This window comes from Natrix helvetica (assembly GCF_964273705.1).
Source record: "Natrix helvetica genome assembly, chromosome: 1".
In the NCBI taxonomy this organism is placed as follows: Eukaryota; Metazoa; Chordata; class Lepidosauria; order Squamata; family Natricidae; genus Natrix; species Natrix helvetica.
The window spans coordinates 77,025,632-77,047,723 of record NC_138548.1 but is presented as its reverse complement, the minus strand read 5'-3'; the positions used below and the strand labels follow the sequence as shown (position 1 = coordinate 77,047,723).

General features: G+C 40.2%; 1 protein-coding gene across 4 annotated transcripts in view; it reads left to right on the top strand.

Annotated features, from left to right (window-relative positions):
* Window positions 1-22,092, top strand: part of RAD51B (RAD51 paralog B) — a 363,878-nt gene that overhangs the window by 233,951 nt on the left and 107,835 nt on the right. Inside the window, exon 11 of one of the 4 annotated variants that reach the window (XM_081937738.1) lies at window positions 13,416-13,453. The exons of the other annotated variants lie outside the window; for them this stretch is intronic. Within the exon in view, the coding sequence (XP_081793864.1) occupies window positions 13,416-13,438 (23 nt within the window). The 3' untranslated portion in view covers window positions 13,439-13,453. Of the gene's footprint in view, window positions 1-13,415; window positions 13,454-22,092 lie in introns of those variants that run through there. 4 annotated transcript variants of the gene reach the window in all.

The window sequence follows — 22,092 nt, the reverse complement described above, 5'->3', positions numbered from 1 at the left end:
ATGGTTGTTAAGTGAATCTGGCTTTCCCGTTGACTTTGCTTGTCAAACGTTTTTAAACATTGATCATGTGCCTTGGGACACAGCAATGGTCATAAGTATGAACCAATTGCCAAGCATCTGAATTTTGATCATGTGACCATGGGAATGCTACAAAGGTTGTAACTGAAAAAAATGGTCCAAAATCATTTTTTTCAGGGATGTTGTAACTTTGGATACTAAATGAACTGTTGTAAGTTGAAGACTACCTGTGTACTGCATAGCTGTTAGAGAAAAAGGACAGCTGTTCTCTATTGCATCTACATTTGGTCGTTCTACTCCAATTAATTTTTGACTTAAACGTGGCAAAGACTAAGATGGATCCATGCATGAGAGTCAGAAAGAAGATACAGCAGCATATGTGTCTCATTCCTGTATTCTTATCAGTTCTAATCATAGACTATTGTATAGACATGTTTGACTGAAATCATTCAGAATCAAATGACTACATCCTTGTGGTATGTAGGTAATGAGATCATTATCCCACTTTCTCTTTGGAACTTGGTCTTAACAGAACAATTGGCAGCTCTATTCTGGAGAAGACATGATTAACTACTGATCTATGGCATTCTATAAAGAATATTGTGGTTTCTGAAAGAAAAAATTCATATTGTAATTGCCATCTTGCCTCCTACTATTAGAAATGTAAGGATATTTTAAAGCAATTCCTCTCCCTCCAACTAATAGAATTTCCACCCAAGGACATTTAGAGCAGCCATAACCCCCATGACATAGAGCAGTATTTCTCAAATTTGGCAACTTTAAGATATGGAGACGTCAGCTTCCAGAACTCCCCAGCCAACATGAAGTTCACACATCTTAAAAGATGCCAAAGTTGAGAAACATTGATACAGAGATTCTCTCTTGTCTTAGGGCACTTCCATAAAGCACCTTCTCTACTTCCTCTGAAGTATTTTGAAATAGATCTGCTGATCATCTTCACTCCTGCCCATCTTGTAACACTGAAAACACAATGAGCCAATCACTCCTGCCCATCTTGTAACACTGAAAACACAATGAGCCAATCACACTTCTCCCTTTATGCTACCAGCTCAACAGGGCACTGCAGATAATCATTGATTAGTGCCCAACTTCAGGTCTTAGAACAATAACAAAATCTTCTTGCTTCCATTTCACACAAAAAGAACATGAAATATTGCTACCCTCCTCCTCTATTAAAAACCCCACTGAACTAGTGTCTAATATGGAGAATGGAAGCAGAATGTTCTAAACAAGTTTAGCAGTGGTTAAGCAATAGGAATTAGCATTTGTTGTAATGGCCATTTCTCATCAACACCTTGTCCACCCAAATGGCATAATCAAACTTTCCTTTGAGCTACATCAGTGTTTCTCCATTGTGGTTACCCTAAGACAGTGATGGCGAACCTATGGCACGCGTGCCACAGGTGGCACATGGAGCCATTTGTCAGGGCACGCGAGACGCTGCCCTGTCAGCTGGCCAGCACGCATGCGCGTGCTGGCCAGCTGAGTTCACCTTTTTAAAAGCCATTTTTTGCCCACCCCAAGCTCCAGAGGCTTTATAGGAGCCTGGGGAGGGTGAAAAGAGCACCCCCGCCCCCCCCGGAAGCCCTCCGGAGGCTCCAGGGACTGTCCGGAGGCTTCCCTGACACCTTCGGAGCGCGGTCGTTTTAAGCGTTCCGAAGGCTTCAGGGACCGTCCGGAGCCCCCCCCCACTTTTACATGCTTTTTTCGCCCTCCCCAGGCTCCAGAGACTTTATAGGAGCCTGGGGAGGGCAAAAAGAGCCTCCCCGCCCCCCCGGAGGCCCTCCGGAGGCTTCAGGGACCATCCGGAGGCTTCCCTGACACCTTTGGAGCGCTTAAAACCTCCCTCCGAGCAAACCGGAAGTCACTTCCAGTTTGCTCGGAGGGAGGTTTTAAGCGCTCCAAAGGTGTCAGGGAAGCCTCTGGACGGTCCCTGAAGCCTCCGGAGGGCCTCCGGGGGGCGGGGGAGGCTCTTTTCGCCCTCCCCAGGCTCCTATAAAGCCTCTGGAGCCTGGGGAAGGCGAAAAAAGCATGTAAAAGTGGGGGGGTCATGCGTTGTGTGCGCATGCGCACTGGGGGGGTCGCGCATTGCATTGTGGGTGTAGCACGCCCGCACACGACCCCCCCTTGTGGCACGCGAGCCAAAAAAGGTTCGCCATCGCTGCCCTAAGATGTCTGGACTTCCTCTAATTTAATTTAATGAAAAGAGGACTTGGGAGTGACATGATAGCAGTGTTCCAATATCTAAGGGATTGTCATAAAGAAGAGGGAATCAACCTATTCTCCAGAGCACTTGAAAGCAGGACAAGAAGCAATGTATGGAAACTAATCAAGGAGCGAAACAACCTAGAACTAAGGAGAAATTTACTTAGAACAATTAATCAGTGGAAAGCTTGCCTCCTGAAGTTGTGGATGCTCTAACATGGGAGGTTTTTAGATTGGACATCCATTTGTCTGAAATGGTATACAGTAGAGTTTCCTGCCTGACCAGGGGGTTGGACCAGAACACCTTCAAGGTCCCTTCCAATTCTGTTATTCTGGATTTCAGTGCACAGAATTTCCCAGCCAGGATGATACCTGGGGAATTTTGAGAGTTGAAGTCCAGAAATTTTAAAGTTTCTAAGACTGAAAAACACTATTCTGCACATAAGGGGGCGGGGGGAGGGGGGGAGAAACCTCAAGCAGCCTGGATTTACATACTGCTGTTTCCCTGGCAGAGAAGGAAGAAACAGATCCTCTCAAATGAAACCCACATTCTTCTTAAAGGATCTTCTGAGGAACTGGGGAAAAAAGAGTGGGATAAGCATTTCCCACCAATAGGAAAAGGCCACCTACAAACAGCAGAGCTTAAGGAAAAAACAAAAATTATGGTTTGTTTTGCTTTGTTTTTTTTGTTTTTTTTTGCCGTTTGGATTATGTTGCAGCTGACCTGGAAGTAAACTGGCACAGCTGCTGAATTCAACTGGTATTGTGGGATCACTGAGGTCTGCGGTTGCTTTTGTCTTAGGGCAGAGTCCTGGTGCGGAAGGGATCTTAAGAGAGAGCTGGACTATCTCCATTTGGCATTTTCAGGGAATCCTGAGAATGGGTCCCGTAGTTATCAAACTCTTTTTTTTAGCCATCCTCAGAAATTTCTCTGCTGAATTTCAGTGACAAATCATAGGAAAACGGCAGCTGTCTATCCTATCTTTCTAGGAAAGAGGCCAACACAATTAAGAAATAAAAATAAATCCCGAAATCTCAGTCTCATTACTTGATGATAGCACCACATCACCCCACTTCCCCCCCCCCCCCGGTATGGTGACCTGACCACCAAAATATTGCCCACTTCTTTCATAGAGAAATCTTTTCTTTTTTCCCTTTATGGTTTCCAGCAAGCTTTTTCTTATAACAAGAAAGGCAGAATAGAGGCCATTTCTGATAATGCCAGTGTCCTTTTCTTCTCCTCTTCCCTGTAGTGCAGCCACATTGCTAATTAATTGAATTCCCTTCTTGCCCCTTTGTAAATTATTTCTATTGCTCATTAGCAGAACAGCTTGGGATTTGAGCTATGTTTTCACTCATCTTACTGGAATTTCTCTCTCTTTCTCTCAGACCCCTTTGTTGTTTCTGTGCTCTCTGTGAAAGGCATTAGAGAAGCTTTAGCACCAAGAACTTACATTGTTCACAGTCCCAGCTGCATACTTTTGCACTCTACCTTGTGCGTCACAGCTATTCATCTTGATTTGTACTTGGCTCAACTGCAGATGCTGTATATATGGTAATTTTAGATTCCCAATTTGAAAACGGCTTTAGGGTGGATCTGATGGCAAGAACACTCTTTGATTTACGCTGGTTTGTATTACCTCCATGCAGTTGGGAGGGGAGCAGTGCTAAGACTGAAACAGCTTTGCTTCAATATTCTTTGTAAGAAAGAGGAGGCCGAATTCAGCTCTCTTCATCTATACAAAAATGCTAGAAACAAATATTCCCTCTCTGGGAAAATGGCTACTTTGCCTGGAGGGGAAAAAAAGCTTTTATGTTGTTAGCTGTACTTTCAAATTATGAAAGTGATGGGATTATACATACTATAGTTAACTGAAGGATGTGCTATGATGTCCTAATTAGTATTATTAGGTTTTTTTAGGGATGAGGTGAGGTGAGGGATGACAAACTTTTACTATCTGGTGTCTTTCCCCAGTGGTAAATGTGTGAATGAGTTCTAAATTCATCAGTCCTGTAAAGATTTAGCAAGCGTTGTTTGGGAGTCTATTGGATATTCTGGTACACTCTTGAATACTACGGTGTTGTAAATTGAATTAGGAAATTGATCTTCAGTTGGAAATACAAAGGCAAAGCTCAACTCCTGAAGGCTACCTTGGAAGCATTACCAAAAGGTGATATTTGCCATTGTCTTCCCTTAGCGCTGTATGTGTGTATCAGAGGTGGTATGCTGCCAGTTCGCACCCGTTCGGGTGAACCAGTAGTGGCGGCGGCGCGAGGTTCCGCCCACCCACCCAGACATCATCTGTGCATGCCCAGATGTGCTGCGTGTGGGCAAAGAGAGAGCGCGGGCGCACGCACTCCTGCTACTGAACCTGTAGTGAAGAAAATAGAATACCATTATTTGGTCCTGGAATTCTTAGGTTCTGCTTTTTTGATTAGCCAACGACAGCTAGGTGCTACCACTTGCTGAAGAGGTAATTGAATATTAATGCAGGAATGTATAATTTACAGCTATAGTTGAGGAATTCATAAATATTCTTTAAATGATAATGCATTTGTCACTAGACTTTTGAAAGTTTCCTTTACCAGAGTTCTCCTGAGTTACTGTTTTTTAGAGCACAAGAAGCCATAATACAGTATATGCTTTCTTGTGTATTTATTATTCGCTGAGGATCATGTTTCCCCTGAAGGGGAAAATGATTGCGGGGAACATAGTCAAAATAAAAAAGTCTTTATATCCTGACACTGCCAGTTTCCTGATTTTTTTGAAGCTATATTCAAAAAAGCATATGCTTACAACAAGCCAATTTGTTGTATCGTTGTACTTAATGAAAAATTCCTTTAAAGCCTTATTTTGCTTTCTGTCTATTCTCACTTTCTTATTTGTAGGTTAAGGCCAAACAGTGCAGTCAGCAATCAAGTAATCTGCCTTTATCATCTCCCTAAATAAATTCCCTGGCAAAACATCAGAAGCCTTGCCCATTCCCATAGACTGGAAGTACTGCTTCTTTCTAACCAAATAAAAGAGCTTTTAACATTAATTAATCTTTCATTCCAGCTATATCTAAAATATGTTGAAGGGCCCTCTACCACCCATTTCTTTCTCTGTTAAAACCGTTCAGACTTTTGAGCATTTTCAAACAAGGTGATAGGAGCCTTTTTGCAGGAGGCCCTAACCATGTATTGAAAAATGGGCCAAAGCTTCACTCATGACTATAGGCAGCATCGGGCCTAATGTTAGTACTACTAAAATCTGAAACAGCTATATTTCCTTTCTATGGCATGGGTGTATAAATTTAGTTCAAAGGCCATATATCAACTTAAGTTCAGCTTAAAAGTAAAACCCCTGGGCCCTTTTCTTTCAAATCAAAGATGTTAATCAGGAAAAATAGCAAAATCCATACCTTGGCAAATATATTTGCAGATAGTGGAAAAATAATAACATTTTGTCATCACCTTGTTCCTCTAGTTCTCTTCCCTCCAAATTACAATCAAGGGTTTCTCATGAACTACTGTGATTGTTAGGCAGTTGGCTGGAAACATCTAGGATCAGGTTTTAAGAAAATGGGTTCGTAGGTCAAATTGTTTGCACAAAAACAAGAACTTTAAGATTTATTAAAATGCCCCAGTTTTTCTTTGTCTTTTGTTTTTGTTTTTTTTGTTTTTCTAAACTGGTACCAGATTCCTGAACACATAATTTTATTTTTCCAGTCACATATGGACTATTACATTTCAGTTACTGAATTAGCTCATTGCTTGCTCAATGTAGCATGAAAACAAATGTCTTCTTGTCAGTGTGGAAAAGCAAGTCCCTCTGCAGTCTGCAAGAGAAAACATTTTAATGCTGGAATAATTCTGTAATATTCTGCCAGACTTTAGCATATAGAATCTGCCTCACTAACAACTAGGGTAATTAACCATTCATTGCAAAATTTATTTGTTGAACCGTGCAGGCCTGTTAAGTGAATTTACTGTAAGAATAGTTAGTTACCCTCTCAATGGAAAGCATAAATATCTCTTAACATATTTTAATTTCAGGAGAAAGCTGTCCTGAGGTTCACATCAAGAGAGAAATCTTTTTTACTTGCGCAAAAAAAAAAATCCTTAGCAATTCAGCGCAGGATCTCATTAAGAATTAGGGCCCTAAAACAAAGGAAGGTGTTGATGTCATAATTAGCAAGCAGAAGAGAGAATCAAGAGTGCATTCTCAATAGGAGAATAAATATTCAATAACCGAAACTTCAGTTCTGTAAAACCTTAAAAGACTCATGGTGCAAAAATGGTAGAAGCAATGCTTTTGCAGTTTTGTTTTCTAAGTTTAGTCAGGTTATTAAAGTCAGAAGTCTTAGCTTCTATGACAGAACAGCTAGTGCACCTCACTAGCATGATTCAGAGAGATTTGAAAGAAGAAAGAAAGAAAGAAAGAAAGAAAGAAAGAAAGAAAGAAAGAAAGAAAGAAAGAAAGAAAGAAAGAAAGAAAGAAAGAAAGAAAGAAAGAAACAGTCCTAAAGGACTATGTAATGCCAATTTAGCATAACTGTCTATGAGAAAATATATCTCCAGAAACTGAAACAGAATCTTAATGATTAATAGTTTCATTATGTCTGATTAAAAATAACTTAGCAAAGCATAGATTTTTCTGATATGGTGCCCCCCCCCACCCGGATTCCCACTTCTAGAGGAAGATATTTGGGGTCTCTGGAAAAGAAGAAGTTTATCCTGTGCTCATGCTCATCTCTCCCTAGTGACCAGTGTGACATCTAGATGTATTTTTCTTTTTCCATTTCCTCCGTTGCTTAACACAGATTTTGTAACATTAAATGAAAGACTTTTATTTCACATTTCATAGCCTTCTTTACATGGTGAACAGGTGCCCGGCAAATGTTTTCTGTCAGGTTTATTTCAATGAAGGAAAGGAGGACCCCGCATTCCAGGCTGATAAAGCAAGAGTTAAATCCTGTCCTTTGAGTCACAAGAGGCTCCCTTTCCTTCCTCTACCCCAGCTTTCTTCTATTCTTTCAAGCAAGTCGGTTATTGAAATGTACAAGCCATCAACTCTTTGAAATGTAGTAAATACGATTGTGACAAAAGTTGTGATACCTCTGGTTCCTAATCCATAAAAAAATAAGTCCTGAAAGGAGAGGCTGCTTAAGAAGGACTACTACTTTACAGACATGACTCCGTGGGTTTTGTATTTTGAGCTCAACAGTTAGGTGTCTGAAGTGAAATGTGTTGGACTTCAATTTATTTTTAAAAACACTTGCACTTAAACTTGAATGCATGCAAGTGAAAGAGTAATGCCAGCAATAGGAATGTGGCTTGAAAGTATAAAAGAGGCTTGTTCCCTATAGTCCATAATCCTATTTGTCTCTGAGCCTGATTCTTGTTGCATTATGGAAGTGGAAATGCAGCCCCTCCAAATAGTTCCTTACCACCTTGTCCTAATTCTGTCTCCTAGTTTGAGCTGGTTCACACTGTGATTTGCTTTGGGCTCCATTCCCCTAGTGATGGATCCAAGCTCCCTAACTGATATCATTATGAGATAAATCACATCAGTTTTAATTTTTCCATTGGTCATATTGAAAGAGTCACTGGGACAGTTTTCTAAATAATTAAGCTGTGGCGTTTTACCACTATATATAATAAACCCCCAAGTCCAGACCTTTTACATGGGAGATTTACTTTGGGTAAATCTAAAAGTGTACCAAAATGTACACAAATAGTTACTGATTCTAAGAACTGAGCAGATCTCAGCTTTGCCTATAGCAGTATCTAGAAACCACAACTTGGTGAAAGAATTTCTATGTGATGTTTGGCTGGCTAAAGGAAATCAGTGTTGTTGAAGCAAGTTTGTGGTTAGATGTCTCTACAGTGAGATGATCCAAGTATCGTGTTAGATTTTTTTCCATCCTCTTCAAAGACATGAAAATTTATTTTTTCTCTGCAGCTTGAAGCAGCAGCACCTGTATAACATTGGTTGTGCAGGCAACTCGATGCCTCTTCCTGCACTTAGCAAATGTCCTGCCAACTTGACAAACATTTTCCTTTTTGAATTAAAAAACCATCTGAAAGTATACTACTCCAGCTGAATATTAGAAAGCTAGCTCTGTTGTGTTTATGCATAAGAAATGTTTTATATGCATAATAAACTACACAGATGCTTACTTTTTTCTATATTTGCATAACTATAGGTATGACTTATGTTCATTCTCTGCTTTTTGCCAGTCACTAGAAACCTAGAGGCATGATTCTGTACCGACATCTTTCCCATGAAATGCACTATGTTTAACAACTTCATATACATTTTAGCAGCAACTAAGTGTGCCTTCAGTCAGCATTCCACACTGTGCTAATGTGGTTGAGATAATTGAGCAATTTCCAAGTTGATCATCCATGTTTTCCTGAGCTCAAAACACAGTCTATCGCTCAGGATGGTGGTTTTCTTTTATTAAAAACTAGCTGATAACCCGGCGTTACCTGGGTATTTATTTATAGGGGGAAAATGTCGGGGCCAAACATAACTTCTAATGTTGGATTTTCCCCCTTATCAGAGGGAGCCCCCTGTGGAATACTGTGAAGCTGTTACCATGGCACTGTGCTGTACAGTAGAAGCCAGTACGGTAGTATGGCACAACAGGCTTTATCTTAACAGAACACACACACTGAGGAGTGTTAGGGGGTGACTTACCCCCACAGTATTTTTCTCCAGAGAGTAAGTCATTTGTGGACCAAGTTTGGTTTGGTTGAAATTGCTTGAGGCGTTCCAGAGTTATGCTGGAACACACACACACACACACACACACACACACACACACACACACCTGTTGATAGATAGATGATAGATAGATAGATAGATGAGAGAGAGAGAGAGAGAGGGAGAGAGAGAGAGAGAGAGGGAGAGAGAGAGATGATAGATAGATTAGAAACTGCTTTGTCAGGTATGCTGAATTTATATAGGAGTTTTTGAGAGCTCAGTTGTTTGATCTTGCTTCATGAGTCCTTACTTTCTCTTCTTGTTCTTTATTTCCTTCACGTTTCTTTCCCATTTCCATTTTTACCCCTGTCTTCAACAATTCATGAGAGATATCATTGTATTTGAGTGTGGGGAGAGATCCCCACACTCAAATACAATGATAAGAGAGTTCCTGACTGCAATCAAGCATCAAGCGTAACAAAGCAAGACACTGTGAGCACATCTCTGCTTCCTTTATAATCCATACTGTAAGATGATGATTTTTTTAAATCAGGGCCAACTGGGTGAACATCTAGAAAAATGTAATCAATAAACAATATCGAAAAACTGCCACATTCTTCATCATGGAGCATCTGATTCATACCTAGATTTTTATGACTGCACAACAGCCTATTTGAAAAATCCTAGTGTCCAAAACTATGGGCAGGATCCAATGCAATCTCTCAGTGATGCATGGCCTTCCATAAAGTCCTTTAAGGAAGTGCCTGAATGGTTGTAGCAAAATTCTGCCACCCAAAGTCATCCTTTGCGCCAAATTTGTCTAACCAGCTTTCGTGTAAAAGACAATGTCTTCATTGTCCAATCTGTATTAAGCACAGTTGTCATAACAATTTCTCTTACTTCAGGCATCCCCTAAGAAGCAAGCTTTCGATTAGGTTAATTACTCAGAAGAGCCAGTGTCAAGGTTGATTCTACAGGTAGGTCTACAAGAGTTAGGTCCCTCTAATCCACGCCACCTCCTCATTATTGCTCTTCTGCTAACCTCCTCCATATTGATGCTGCACACAGATATACTGGTTCTGTAGATAATCTCTGTTGATATTCAATATACTGACTCCAGCCTAGTGAATGACTTTCATGATTAAAGTCATCTGGATATGTTTAAGATCTCAGTCCCTATTTGGATACAGTGCAGCAGCAATATTAATGTGGACCACTGGACTTTCTTTTGCCTCACCATTGCAGTGATGTCAAAATTTCCAAATTACTCTCTTTGTCTGGAATATACTCAGTCCTTCCACCCCGTCCACTGGAATCCTCGCAACACGGTCACCATTGCAAGGTCTGACAATTATATTATGTAGAATAGTGACAAAATGTAGTGCTTTTACATTGTTACCAACCCAGAAAATGCCAGCCCTAATTGCTGTCTAGTTTGAAATACTGCATCTCAAATGACGAGATCCATGCTCAGCCTAAGGACTGTTAATTTTGGTTGTGGAAGCCATACTGCCTCTAATTGTTTCCTCACAAAATTAAATAGGACAAATGTTTTAATGATAGACTGATTTTGTTGTACATTAGATAAAATAAAGAGGGAAGCAGAACTGCCTCTTTTTCATTCCACAGTACCTTTAAATTAAAAATAGAATTGTTTTGTGAGAAATTAATTCTCAGTAGCCTATTAACTTTTTAGTATCCTGACTGCCATAGCAACACACACACACCCAACTCCTTGAGAGTGTTGTGCAGTGGAATCAGCTAATGGGAGAGAGCAATTAATCATTTTACTATCTACACACTTTCATCAGTTAATGCCTCCTTTTTCTGTTCACAATGTGCATTTTCTCAAATCAAATCCAAGTTTAGACATAAGGCTGACTGGAGTGCAAACTGGGGGGAAAGGCGGGTGAAATTAGCAGACATGGGAGTAATTCCAAGTCTACTTCCTGCTAATACTCTTCTAGAAATCTCTCCTCCCTAAACATTTGTGTCACTTTGATAAAACATGTGGGTCTATGGTATTCATTTATTGACCATGATATTAAGTTTCTGCCTCATTTTGATGATAAGCAGCACAAAAAAGAGGGCCGAGAAGAGATGGCATGTGTTGAAGCACTAAAAATGGTGCTTACGGCAGCAGTGTTAATAATAAAACTGCTCAGTATGACATGTAAATCCCTACTTGGCTTGGTACCTGCTGGAGTATTTGTAAGACCTCTTCTTTGAACCAGTTATGCCCTGCTCATCACAAATGTCCTAGAAGAATTTGGTTGTGGGTTCCCCACTATTGTAAGGAGAGATGGGTGTGAGGCACTCTATTGAGGCATCTACATTTTGGAATAACTTCCATCCAGAAATTTAATCAGCGCTCCATATACTTGGCTTTCCATAAGTTATTAAAACATAATTATGTTGGAGGTCTTTCAATATATGAATTGACGTCAGAACTAAACACTGGTTTCAGCAAAAACGTCATAAATCATAGTCACGTGACTGCGCATTTCTGCAAATGGCTATAAATGCACTAAGCAACATTTGTAAGTTCACAACTTCTTGTACTTTCGGCCCAATTAAAGGATGGGTGAAAATATATTATGAGGAATATAGTCAACACTGGAAGGTTGTGTGATAGGGAAACTGGCAAGTGAATAGAATCAGGGTATTGAAGGTCTGAAGGTGCTTTGAATCTAGAAGCCAGGAGGTGGCAGGAGGGAGAGAATAAAAATTCTGGCCAGGAAGACTAACAAGGACTACAGAGTTAAAGCATTGCAAAGAAAACTGTAGCTTTGTTCCAGTTTCAAATAAATCAAAAGGGGGAAAAACCTTGTTGTACAGTTACACAACCCACAGTTTGTCTTGAACTTGTGTAAAGCTGTCCTGGGAGGTGTCCTTCGCATTTCTTTGCCCATTGTTTTTAAAACTATTGCTTCCTGTTTCTTATACCAGTTACTTTTTTTTTATTTTTCAAATGATAACATGTATGTCTTTGTTTTTTTTAAAATTAAACCAATGTGAGATGGGTGCCAGCCAAAAAAAACCCACACACAACAGGCTTTACCGTAAATTTGCAGGAATTTAGTTTTACATTTGTATTGAGAATAAAGAAAAGAGTTGCAAATAGCTGCTCTTGTTTTGTTGGCCTCAATTTGCACAGAGTTCAGAATGCCCACCTAGATGCTCCCTGAATAAACACAACCATTTTTGCAGTGACAGAGTCAGAAAAACCCAAGGAAATATCTTCATTGTCTCCATCAGCCTGCCCCAAATCACCCACAAAAGCCACAAAATGCATTTTTCCTCTTCCTTTAATTTATTGTTGCAATTCACAAAAGGAATAGGGCTACTATGAGGGGAGCTACTACCCACATGATGGGTTAAAACAGGATTTTTCAAGTAGATGGAGTTCCATGAAAGACTAAGAGGAGGAAAAAAGTTCATTTTATCACATAGAGTTCTACCTCTTGATCAGGAGCTCTGGGATGGATGGATGGATGTTTCTGTGTGTCTGTGACCCTGTAGATACAGGGCAGAGGAACCTACCTCTGAGCAACTCTGAGGTCAAAGCAGCCATCTTGTGGTAGATGGGATCTCTTTAAAAGGAACATAATGATCTGTGTGTATGAGCCACAGCTGGGAAATAAGTTCTTCAGAGTTCAGATTACTGTTTTGCAGAATGTTCAATCTGAGTCAGTAACTGAAAACAACAAACATCCATTCATAATAAAAGAGTTATGAATCACTGCAATGAAGTCACTTTCAGTAAGTATTGAGGAAGGGAGTGAATCCGTTTTGCCCCTGTACACATCAGACAAACATGCATTCCCACTTGACAGACATCCCAACTCACAAGTGAGCCATCTTTTGCATCTTGTATGTATTATGCTATCATACATGCACGGAAAGGGACAAGCTCTACTGATTACCATGAACTAACACAGTTTTCAGAAAGAATTCAGCATTTGTCCATGAAGTATCCTGAATGAAGCTTCTTGATTGCTTGTTAGCCTTTGTGGCAGTATCTCAACTGAGACATTTAGCGGGAAACGGACTCCATATTGCCTCATCTCCCATTCCAGTAACCAGTCACTTTCATTTTACATAGTAAATTTAACAGATTTTCCTTCTGCAGTTGGTATTTATTAACCAGATTGTATGTGCATGAACACACACACACCATCCATGGGAATGTCTCTAGAACTAGATTTGAAAAAAAAATTCTAGGGAGGAGAGAGCAGTTAAGTGGAATGGAGCTGCAGTTACTATTATTGCTGCCTGCCCTTTAAGAGGAAAAATGGAAGAAAGATCACAACAGCTTTTCCATTAAATGAAAAGATTAACATGCCACAGATGCTTTGCCAGGGTGTGATGACATTTGCAGGAGATGGGTGGCTATGAAGTAGGACTAATGAAAAGCAGGCCTGAAACCATGTGCTCCGTGGGCCCCCAAATTATCTCTCTTCTCTCCCCTATGCAGCCTGCCATCTGTATTTACTGTGATCCCACCAGAAACAAAACAGGGCTGGGATGAGATCTTTTGACAATTCTGCCTTCCTGAAGTGCTTGGAAGTGATCCATTCTTTGACTTTGCAGCTTTTGTTTCCTCCTCGTGTGAAAGAGAAGTACCAGCGCAGTGGTTTTAAATTTCATGGTGCCTTCTTTGGTGCCAGTTGCTCTAAATTAGCTCTGAGCATTCACCCTGAGAGCTGGGGAGAATATTATACATATATTAACTAGATAGGGAATGTGTGTTTTCAATTTGATTCCAACTTTGTGATATTCTTCTCCCACAATAAATATTCATTTTGTTTCAAACTTTGGGACTCAAGTTGTTCCCTCCTCCCCCAGAGTGAAAATTATATTCTCAGAGGACAATACTAAAAACAAAATAAACAATAGTTATTTCTCATCTTAGCATTCCTGAGGAGTTTAAGATGTGCAACAAGATGGAGATGTGTATTTATGAAAGCCATTTGGAACAGCATAGGTTATCTGCGCAGTTCAGATAACACCACCTGAGTTGATGTTAGCTGATTTAAAAACAAGCAAACATCCCAACATGTTAGCACTTGGATGGGAAATTGCCAAGAAACCCAGGGCTTTAGATTAGAAAGAAAAATGGAAAACATTCTGGAAGAAACCAGTACCAACCAATTTTCATATTATTGCTCAAAAAAGTTCATGACATGTAGTCACCAGTTGTTGTTACTTGCGAAGTTATGTCCAACCCATCATGACCCCATGGACAACGTTCCTCCAGGCCTTCCTGTCAGTAGTCATGGTATATTCAAGGAATCTACATTTACAATCAATTATATCCCACAGCATAGCTTAAAAAATAGCATGGTTGTTTTCAAATAATGTGCGAGTCCAAATCAAACAATGTACAAACAAGGTTAATCTGGGCCCTGGTTTAATAGCAGGAGACTTCTACTGTAGGACTCTTGAATTATGTAATTTACACCATTTGGAAAATGACCATTGTGACACCACTTCCCCATTCCCTCTGCAGATGCTCATGCTTCCTTTGAAAGTGAGAGAAAAGATTTGAACTGCTTGGCAGGAAAACAAAGTAAAATAAAAAAGGAAACAAGAGTGGACAGGAAGGTCAATATTTTGGAATGTAGTTTTGAAGAAAATTTGATTGGGGAGTTGTACGGGTGGGTAATGAATTAGAGTATAAATTTTTACGGATAATTTCTTGGATAGGTTACTTGTCACTCAGCCTCTCTTACTGCATTTTAAGAAATCAGGATAGAAAAACATTTTGGTTTTATGGAACTCATCATCCGATCTCTGCTTTCCATTCACTTTTGAGGAAAAAGAAAAGTTATTTTACTCCAGTAGCTTATAAGTCCTGACTTTTTGTTGTTGTTGTCCCTACTTACATTAGGCCAGAAAAAATGGGTCTTGTATTTGAATTTGTAAAATATAGTTGTGCACATATTAAAAAAAAACATGTGGTGAGGGAAAATGCTATTTATCCAAAAGGAAAATGACCTGGAATTTAAGATGGCCTTTTGAAAGAAAGTCGGAAATGTATCATTCATTCAAGAAAACAAACAATTAGCATATACTGTGCAGCTATTGAATCTTCTCACTAGTTTAAAACTTGTTTTGAAGATATCTCCATTTACAATAGATGTGTTTATGTGTCACATGTTTGAGCATTGAAAACACATCCACAAGGGGCACCACCTGGACAAAAATGAGAATTAAATTAATAACTACTAATGTAGTTGAGAAAGAAACTTCGAGAAACTAATCCCTCATCTGCTTATGTCAAGTACTTTCTTTTACACAAACAGCTTTCTCATACAGGTATATTCAAATGTGCCTGCACTTTCCCTTCCAACCTTGTTCAGCGGAGAAGAACAAGAGGATGAAGATGAGGCAAGGGCACAAGGTCACTGGATAAAGAAAGAAGAAGGAGCCTCACATGAGGCTTAACAAAAAAGTTAAATTTAGCAGCCAAGTAGTTCCTTCCAAGCAAAAGCTAAACTTTCAAAGGTGTCTGCACTTTTCAGCAGTAAGTATATAGTCCTCTGTATTTATTACCCAACACCCACCCCTTTGTTTCTATCAGCTCCAAGGGCTCCCACAAGTCACAGATAAGGGAATGTGTGTGTGTGTGTGCTTGGGTTGATGTGGCACAGAGAGCCTTAATAGTTTACAGGCATACCATACCAGCCATGCAACTATGGAAAAATAAAACCATAAATTACAAGATCTTGAAAAAATGTACTTTATACATGGGCAAAAGTCCATGTATCATTTTGCACATCTGTAAAGGAACAAAAAGCCAAAAAACACAGATGCATGGAAACTTTTATACAAATGCAGACAGCATGCCTTTTTGTAAGGCAAGCACAAAGAGCCAAAATGTAGGTAATAGAACCACAGAGAATAAGAACTATATGTGGCAACCACTTAGATTTTAGTTCCCAAACTAAAACATTTGCCTACAGTACTGTACAGTACAGTATAGTAGTCCTTGAACATATCATATTTACCCTGCATGCCTTGGTGCATTCATTTGTTGATTGGTTTGGTCTATACCCGGGATGGCAAACCTATGGTACGCGTGCCACAGGTGGCAGGCAGAGCCATTTGTCCGGGCACACAAGGTGTTGCCCTGTCAGCTGATCAGGTTTTTTTAAAAGCCATTTTTTGCCCTCCTCAGGCTCCAGAGGCTTTATAGGAGCCTGGGGAGTGCGAAAAGAGCCTTCCCCCCCCCCCCCCGGAGGCCCTCCAGAGGCTTCAGGAAGCCACTTCTGGTTTACTTGTAGGGTCATTTTTAGTCCTTCAGGTCCCTGAAGGCTCCGGGGGGGAGAGGGAGCAAGGGAGGCTGTTTTATAAAGTCTTGGAACCTGGGGAGGGCAGAAAAAGCATGCAAAAAGGGGGGGAGCGCCTCTCATGCACGCATGTGCACGGGGTTTGCACATTGCATTATGGGTGTGGCACACCCGTGCACGAGCCCCCTGGTTTCCCCCCTCCCTTATGGCACGTGAGCCAAAAAAGGTTCGCCATCGCTGGTCTATATAATGTATAGATGTTTGGTCTGACATTTGCATAATAGTTTTTAGATTATTATTGTTACTTATTATATTTGTTTGCCACCCATCTTGCTGCAAGGCAACTCTGGGTGGTTTACAACAGTTCAGCCCTTCAGTTCTCACCAGCTCAATGTTCACTCAGCCCTCCATCCTTCTGAGGTCAATAAAACGAGGACCCAGATTGTTAGGGGCAATATGCTGACTCTAAACTTCTTAGAGAGCGTAAAGCACTGTGAAGTGATATATAAGTCTAAGTGCTATTGCTATTGGTATTATGAATGACTTGCCTAACCAGGAATCTAAAATAAGTGAAAATTTCCAAGACTGCTCATCATATTGGTCCCTAACCATGTCCATATTGCTGCCCACGTGTTTGCTTTTACATCATTCTTCTCAGATCAGGATTCAATCTTTTTCTTTCATTTCTGCCCCCCACAACTTAATATTCAGACTTCCACATTCAAGAATCCATCTCTCTTCCTGCTCCCTGGCCCAGAGTTCAATCCTTTCTTTCTTTCCCTGGCCCAGAATTCAATCCCCTTTCCCAATTTTATATTTAGACTTCCACAATCTAGGATCAAACTCTCTTCTTTTCTTCCTGGCCTCAACATAAAAGCCAGACCTCCTTTTCTGACCCCAGACCAAAGTGGTATTCAGCCAGTTCTCTCCGGTTTGGGTGAACTGGTTAGCTGCAGCAGTGGGAGGCTCCGCTCACCCACCCAGATGTAATGCGCAAGCATTGCGCATGTTCAGATGCAGTGCGCACTCACTCACATTTGCGAACCAGTAGGGGAGGTAGGGGAATCCCACTGCTGCCTCAGACCATGTTCCAGTTTCCATTGCTATTATACAATACAATACAATACAATAGTAGAGTTGGAAGGGACCTTGGAGGTCTTCTAGTCCAACCCCCTGCCTAGGCAGGAAACCCTATACCGTTTCAGACAAATAGCTATCCAACATCTTCTTAAAGACTTCCAGTGTTGGGGCATTCACAACTTCTGGAGGCAAGCTGTTCCACTGATTAATTGTTCTCACTGTCAGGAAATTTCTCCTCAGTTCTAAGTTGCTTCTCTCCTTGATTAGTTTCCACCCATTGCTTCTTGTTCTACCCTCAGGTGCTTTGGAGAATAGTTTGACTCCCTCTTCTTTGTGGCAACCTCTGAGATATTGGAATAATGCTATCATGTCTCCCCTAGTCCTTCTTTCTCTTAAGCTAAACATACCCAGTTCCTGCAACCGTTCTTCATATGTTTTAGTCTCCAGTCCCCTAATCATCTTTGTTGCTCTTGTTGCTATTCTTACTGGTGCTGCTATTACTAGAACATAAGACGTAGTTTTGGGAAATTGCAGCTGGGAGTACGAGTCTGCTTCTGCATCAGAACCTGTGTTTGTGTAATGTGTGAATATGTGTGTGAATAAACGTGTTGGTTGTTGGGAAGATCCGTGTTTAAGACTCCATTTGATCATGGAGGTTGTGCTGGGATAAGATGCACTTGAACATTTATCTAGGCTGTTTTCAGCTCTAAAAGAAAAAAAATGAGAAAGCAACCTAGAATTAAGGAGAAATCTACTGAAAGTTAGAACAATTAATCAGTGGAACAGCTTGCTTCCCAAAGTTGTGATTGCTCCAACAAGGGAAGTTTTTAAAAAGAGATTGGACAACTATTTGTCTGAAATCATATAAGGTTTCCTGTCTGAGCAGGGGTTGGGTGAGAAGACCTCCAAGGTCCCTTCCAACTTTGTTATTCTGTATTCTGTAAATATCCTGCTATATAAACATCTACATTACATAAAACAATCTCTTTCTCTAGAATGATTCACTTAGAAAATCCAGGTATGGTACGTCTAGCATTATGGGGCTAGGAATTTTGTGGTGAGAGAGTGAATTCAATTTCCTGATTTGTTAAACTTCACTTTTGTGGTATTAGTATTGGGTTCCTGATCCTTATATACGATAAATAGATCCTAAGAGTATAAGAGGCCAAATATATCAAGCCAGTCTAGCTTCTTGGGAAGTGTAAGACTTCTAAAACGTTAAGTTTGGGGAGCTTGTCACTGGTACTAGTATATCTAATTCCTCAACTAACTGCACAGTCTCAGTCCAGCTCTTAACATTTGTTGTATAAGTCAATGAAGTTGGAACAATTCCCTTGAATTCTTACATCATTACTTTTGGTTGCCATAAAGTGTGAACTAGATGATGGATTGTTGTTTTGGTACACAATCGGAAAGCTAAGCAGTCTCCATGGTGTTACCATACTAAAAGTATCTGAGTTCTAAATGAGATGTTTCCATTTAGTAAGTCATTTCTTAAATTTCATAGAATATAATTCATAATGTTATGAACTTTTAAAGAGCTGCCACCATATCCAAAATTATGGGTCTATGCACACTTTCTATTCCATTACTATGAAAACTTATTTTCTTATCAGACACATGATTCATGGCAATTTGAACTTAAAAGCTAGAGGAGAAACATTATTTTTCAAAGTTTTCCTACTCTTAGTTTGTGTATGTTTACATTTTAAAATAAAATACCCTATTTTATTTATTGTATGCTACTACCAAGATGCCATTATATTTGGGGGAACTACTTTCCCCATGGTTCTTCACATACTAAAGAAGCTATGGTAGATCTTGGAGTCCTAGTGAATGATGATCACTTGAATGTGAGCCAGCAGCTGCTGCAGCTGCTAAAAAAAGCTAACACAGTCCTAGGCTACATTAATAGAGTCAAGATTGTATCAAGTGTTAATACCACTTTATAATGTCTTGATAAGACCACACTTGGAATATTGCATCCAGTTGTGCTTGCCACGATGTAAAAAAGATGTTGAGACTCTAGAAAGAGTGTAGAGAAGAACAACAAAGATGATTAGGGGACTGGAGGCTAAAACATATAGAGAATGATTGCAGGAATTGGGTATGTCTAGTTTAATGAAAAGAAGGATTAGCGATGACACTATAGTAGTATTCCAATATTTGGGGGACTGCCACAAGGAAGAGAAGGTCAACCTATTCTCTACGAGCACCTGAAGGCAGGACAAGAAGCAATGGATGGAAACTAATCAAGGAGAGAACCAACCTAGAACTAAGGAAAATTTCCGGACAATTAGAAGAATTAATCAATGGAACAACTTGCCTCTAGAAGTTATGGGTACTCCAACCCTGGAGGTTTTTAAGAAGAGACTGGACAACCGTTTGTCTGAAATGGTATAGGGCCGTGATGGCACGTGTGCCAGAGGTGGCACGCAAAGCCCTCTCTCTGGGCATGCGCGCCATCGCCAGCTGCTCTTCTGGTTTCCACAATGCACATGTGCACCACCCAACTAATCTTCAGGTTTCTGGTGATCCAGCACATGCGTGCGCGCACACATACATACATACACACATGTTCCAGTTTGGACACTCGGTGCGCATCACTGGTATAGGGTTTCCTGCTTCAACAGGAAGGTCTTCTAGTTGGACTAGAAGACCTCCAACTCTGTTATTCTGTTAAAATTTCTCCCTCCAAAAATATAGAATGTTCCCCATTTCTGTATTTAGATATAAAAATCTTAAGTATTGTCTGTCAGGGGAGGGGTAGATGATTAAATAAGCCATCTATAGATTTAGGGTATATACTGGCAATTAAAAGAAGAAAAGTTTAAAACCATGAATCATTGATAACTTCTGCCCAGGTGAATTCCCAAGTCCAATGTTATCAGGAAAATGGATGCATTATCTCTAGCCCTTCTTAAAGTTTGATGCAAATACGTCCTCCCTACAATGAAGTGGAAGGTTGGCAAGCCATCAATTTTCATGAGAATGTGTTCACGTTCTTATCGAGTTCTCAAAGGAGAAACATTATAGTGCTTATTTACCAGTGGTGGGTTTCAAATTTTTTTAGAACCTCTTCTGTAGGTGTGGCCTGTTTTGTGGGAGTGGCTTGGCAGTCATGTGACTGGGTGGGCGTGGCCAACTTGTAAAATGTGGTGAAATTCACTTAACAATGCTCTTGCTTAGCAACCAAAATGTTGCCTCAGGAACTCTGGCATTGAAGTGTGCAAGTCTTAAAGCTGTCAAGTTACAAGACCCTTGTACCCCTAACCCTTTAGAAAAAAAAAACCTCAGAGATGTTCAAACTTGACAGCTTTAAGACTTTAAGGTTTAGATAGGACTCTTAGAGGCAGGCGGAGCGATTGGTGAGCCAGCCAATCAATGAGCGGCTGTCAGGGCAAGCGTGCTGTGGACGGGCGGGGGGAGGGAGCTGGAACCTGTTCTAAACGGCACGGTAGATTTGTGGAACCTCTTCTATAGAAGAGGTTAGAACTGGCAGGAACCCACCCCTGATTTACTTATAGGGCTTTTTACAAATTAGCTTCAACTATTTATTTAATGAAGGGAGCTGTGCCTAGAGGAAAAAACTATAGAAGAAAATCATGTCATAAAAAATTAAGTCTCTTCATGCTAACATAGATTTCACCAATCAAATGTTTTCTAAATGCATTGGACTATATAATTTGCACACACATTACTGTTACAGTTGATGACTGTAAAATATAATTGCTATGGTCTGAAATATTTGGAGGCCACTATATTACAAAAGTCTCTGCTAATACCTGAATACACACATGAACAGGACTACCGAATTCATGCTGCACTCCACAAAGATAGATTTTTCTGAAACATATTAAATTTATTGAAAACCAAACGAATGATTTTACCTATTTGGGGTAATGAATTGTCTGAAAGAAAACAACCAAGCTCAGAGAGCATCAAGGACCCCTCACTTCAAAATTTATTACCTAGATAATAAAGTTATTTAAAATGCTTGGGGTGGAATAGAGAGAAGGTACATATAATTCCAAAGATGTTGGACCTCACACACAGAGCAGTCTAACTTAAAACGTTAGCACATCTGCTATAGTTCACCGATTTTTTTTTCAAAAGCTCCATCAGGGTTTGAGAACCAGTTTTCATTTTTGGAATGAAAGAAAATGCAATAGTGTGCACAATCCTAGTGCTGGAAAGCAGCATCTCAACCCCAATGTTGCATTTGATTTTCTATAGAATCCCTGTTTAATAGTTCAGTTTGACTAGGATTAGAACCGTGGTGTCACAACTCATGTCATTATGGTGGTGTCACATGACGTCTCAGGACTTTTCACTCCTTCGCTTAAACTGGCGTGGCCAGCACGTGACGTATCCAATCCACAGACCAGGAGTTTGACAGCCCTGGATTAGAAGAAAGAAAATGCAACTCACTCAGTTGCATTTTATAGAAAATCATAGCAATAACACTCAGTGGCGTAGCGTGGGTTGTCAGGACCCGGGGCAAGGCAAGTAATTTGCGCCCCCTAACCCGTGGATTTTAGCACTCGAGTCTCTTCCACTAGATTAGTTAAAGAAACCCTTACCCCTAAGCACATGTATTGTTTGTTATGAAAATACTGATGTAATTAAAGTAAAATGCATCAAAATACAAGTTTATTTTCAAACACTTTATTGAGTGTGAACATGCATTACACATTCTCCACATTTTCAGCAGGTCTATGAATACAAATCTACAAATGTAGTAACCTAGCATGGGCCATGCTATTATATGTCGTCTCA